This window comes from Micromys minutus, assembly GCF_963924665.1.
Source record: "Micromys minutus genome assembly, chromosome: X".
In the NCBI taxonomy this organism is placed as follows: domain Eukaryota; kingdom Metazoa; phylum Chordata; class Mammalia; order Rodentia; family Muridae; genus Micromys; species Micromys minutus.
Genome location: NC_137970.1, coordinates 99,975,142 through 99,978,608, shown reverse-complemented (window position 1 = coordinate 99,978,608; position 3,467 = coordinate 99,975,142). Strand labels below are relative to the sequence as shown.

The 3,467-nt window shown below is 41.8% G+C and overlaps 1 protein-coding gene across 2 annotated transcripts; it reads right to left on the bottom strand.

Moving 5' to 3' along the window:
* Positions 1 to 1,361: 1,361 nt before the first annotated feature.
* On the bottom strand, positions 1,362 to 1,880 carry LOC308414735 (polyamine-modulated factor 1-like; the record flags this gene model as incomplete). Of its 2 annotated transcripts, XM_080909965.1 has the most annotated exons (2): positions 1,362 to 1,544; positions 1,737 to 1,880. In XM_080909965.1, 2 exons carry the CDS (start codon positions 1,878 to 1,880, stop codon positions 1,362 to 1,364), a joined length of 327 nt encoding a protein of 108 aa, XP_080766091.1. The 2 variants fall into 2 exon arrangements, with proteins under 2 accessions (XP_080766091.1, XP_080766090.1); XM_080909964.1 differs by having other exon boundaries at positions 1,362 to 1,880.
* Between the last annotated feature and the right edge of the window lie 1,587 nt (positions 1,881 to 3,467).

Below are 3,467 nucleotides of genomic sequence, written 5' to 3'. Positions count from 1 at the left end.
AGTTTGTAAGCAATAAAAGAGGCCTCCATGGAGGCTCTTGACATCCCAAAGCTCATTTTATCCTAAGAATATAGGGCCCTGGGGCCTGTGTGTTCACAAGCAATAAAGCAGTCAAATTCTTCCCAAGTTGCTAGAAGAGCACACTAAAAATGATGCCTTCCTCAGCACTTCTTTTCAAATGGTTCAAGAAGAAAAACCATGGCATCTTTTCTAATACCCACATCCTATTTTCAAATCTGCCAAAAATAGGAGCTCTAATTCATAAGCCAGAGACAAGAGGAGAAAATGTAGTCAAAAGGACAGCTTGATTTTTCTGCTAATCTTAACATGTTATAAAAATAAGTCTACTATGAAAGTCATGATCTTTATAGAAAGACATTTAATTGGGATGCCCAAGATTCTTTGTTTTTTTCTGTTTATCTAAATTTCTTTTAAAATTAGTGTAGATGTCTATCGCCAAAATATGTGTGCAAAGTTAGTCCTTTAAGAGGAAAGAAATATTTTTGCCAGATCAAAGCTCTAAAAGAAGAGACTAGAAACTGGAAATAGGCTCGATATTTGGTAGCTGCTTGGCATTTCATTAGAACCATTGGGGTATTAGCTAATAATATATTTATAACAGAAGCTCACAATTTCGACCTTAACTAGCATCTCTGTAGCACATAATTCATATAATGTTGTTATTTACTGATTACATGAGACAAGAAAAGGCTTTGAGCTTTGCATTAGATTACTAGTCAAAGGCAACCTAGTAATTAGTCACTCTGAGTTTTCCCATTTATGATGAGAAACATAAAGATGCAAAGGACAGAGAAAATGCAGCTTCTGATTCTATAGGTTTATATGTATATTAAACACAGTACTCTTTTTTGTGTGTGGTGGAGGAAGTTTATTTACATTTGTGCGGTGAATATGGCAAGGGCCCTTGGGCTAGCCAGCAAGTCAACAATCAGTGGGGGAGAACATGGCAAACGCCTATGAGCTGGTCAACAAGGCAGCAGTCAGTGAAGACAGAAACACTAGCCAAATCCAGTCCAGGGAGGGCTGGGGAAGCAGGGGTACATGGGGAAGTGCTGGCTGCAACTCCAGGAGACAAGAGCCTGGTGTCTGATGCTTAGGGTGGGAGTCTGAGTCTTGCAGGCAGAAGATGGCGGCAAGAATCTGAAAGTAGTCTGACTCCACCAGAACCTTGTCGGCGGAGTAGGACTCCATTGCTACCTGGAAGCTGGCTCCACAAGCATGCCACAGGGCTGTGACTGCTCTGTGTTCTGGGGCCCAGTGGCTCCTCACTCAGGCGCCCTCAGCGCTGACAGCAGCTCCCTCTGCTCTCTGTGTAGAGCCTGCTATGTTTGCTGGAGGGCCTAAACCTGCTGCTGCAGTTCCTCCATCTGCCTGCTTCCGGCCAGGACAGAGTTTGCCAGTTCTTGGTTCTTGGCTTCCTGTTTCCGCACTTGATGGCACAGGGTATCCTGTTGCTTCAGGAAGTAGGGTGCCATAACACTGCATAGGTCTTTCTCTGGGATTCCACTGGGTCGCCAGGCTGGCTGTCCATGGTCTTTGCCTTCTTCTATTATCTTATCCAGGGAGTTCAGGACAGCTTCTAGGTTCCCCTCCTCTCTGATTTCTATTTCCTCCCAGATGGATGTCTGCAACTTGTCATAGATACACTTTGTCACCTCAGGGTTCAACTGACGGAAGTGTTTGTAACAGGTGGTGAATCTCTCATAGCTCCTGGCCGCAGCTAGTTTCTGGAGGGAAGTGTCCACTAAGGCGTCGAGGAGTTTCCCCCTGAAGATGTTTGTGTCACTTGATACAGCTTCCAGAGACGAAGCCTCAGGCCCCTTTTCCTCAGCCTCATTATTTTGGCTCACCTCAGCCATGTTTGAATTGAGCCGCCAAAATGAACGGGTCCTGGCAACTCCTCCTTAAACATAATCCCTGGCAAATAAGGTTTCTGATATGTCCCATTCTTCAGGAAGTCCTGAGCTTTGAGGTTCTCTTCTCAACACTTTCTAAGATTCTCTTGTGATGTCTAGGTGTTACGTTCCACATATGGACTCATACCTCACCAAATCTCAATCCTCACTTACTGCCTTTTTGGTAGTCTATGATTTTGTATTCTGAAAATGGAGTTGAGCAGATGAACCCTAGGACTCAGTACTAAGGAATGCTTTCAAAGGACTTGTCAATGTATTCTTGCTAAAATGATATTCTAGTAATTAGGTTGTTCGTTTTGCTTGATAAGATTGGCCGTGAAGATGCCACAGACTGAGCAATCAGGTTTATAGGTTTGGGTCTTTACAGATACCATGTCTAGCTTAAGCTGGGCATAACCTGCTTCTAGAAATTCAGATTCTCAATTCTGGATGCATATAACACATTTCCATAAGTCCCCACCACTCCCCATGTCTACTTAGCCTCTCACATATCACCTTGCTCCCTTCACATTAAATAGCTGACTGAATCATGCATTCTCTTTCTGTCTGTACAGACACCTATGCTTTGGCTATTATTTCCCAATGTCCAAAGGGAAGATTTTGATATTTGCAACCAATTTATTAGGCACATAGACTGTACTTTACATCAGAAACACACCAGTTGCTATATTGAAGGTAGAGGATGATACCATATTCAGTGGCTATGGGACTCTCAGTGTGTGTATGAGCTCAGTACAGTGCTGACAAGGTTCCTTGTGAACAATGCTGAAGTAATTACATTTTCCTGGAAGGTGGAGGTTACAGCTGATAGTAGGGTATAGCAGCTTCTCTGAGGGGAAGATGAACATTGTGAGTTGAGAGAAGCAGGAGGTTTGCTAGGGGAAGCAGAACACTCTACCAAGCCCTGGATCATCAGGTCTTTGTTCTTCTCCCTCCCCGCTCCCCTTTTCTCCTCTCTCTTCTAAAAATTGGAGTAGCTCAGGGAATTAAATTTATATTAATATATAGTATTATAAACTTAGATTTTAGGAATTAAATAATTGTGCCTTAAGATAAACATATTTGGACAACGTGCTGTTGTGTGTTTGTGCTATTAGATTATGAATCAAGCTTCCTGTGGTAGTTCTTACCTATTTTTCTTTTCTTTATTCTTTCTTTTTTTTGAGACTCCATAACCTCCATTACTAGGAGCCCTTATTAGGATCATCTTCATGGATTCCAGGAAGTTTCTGATATACTAGAATTCCACATCAACACCTCCTCTCAACTGTCCCTTCCACAATTCCAGCCAGTGGGTCTATGGACTATAGCTTGATTTTTATTTACTTAATGGCTAATATCCTCTGACACGTGAATACATGCTATATTTATCTTTCTGGGACTGGGATACTTCACTCAGGATATTTTTTTCTAGTTATATTCAACTTAATGCAGATTTCGTGTTGTTATTTTTTTTCTGAAAAGGTAGTCTTTTTTTATTAGATACTGTCTGTGTTTACATTTGAAATATTATTTCTTTCCCCCATGATG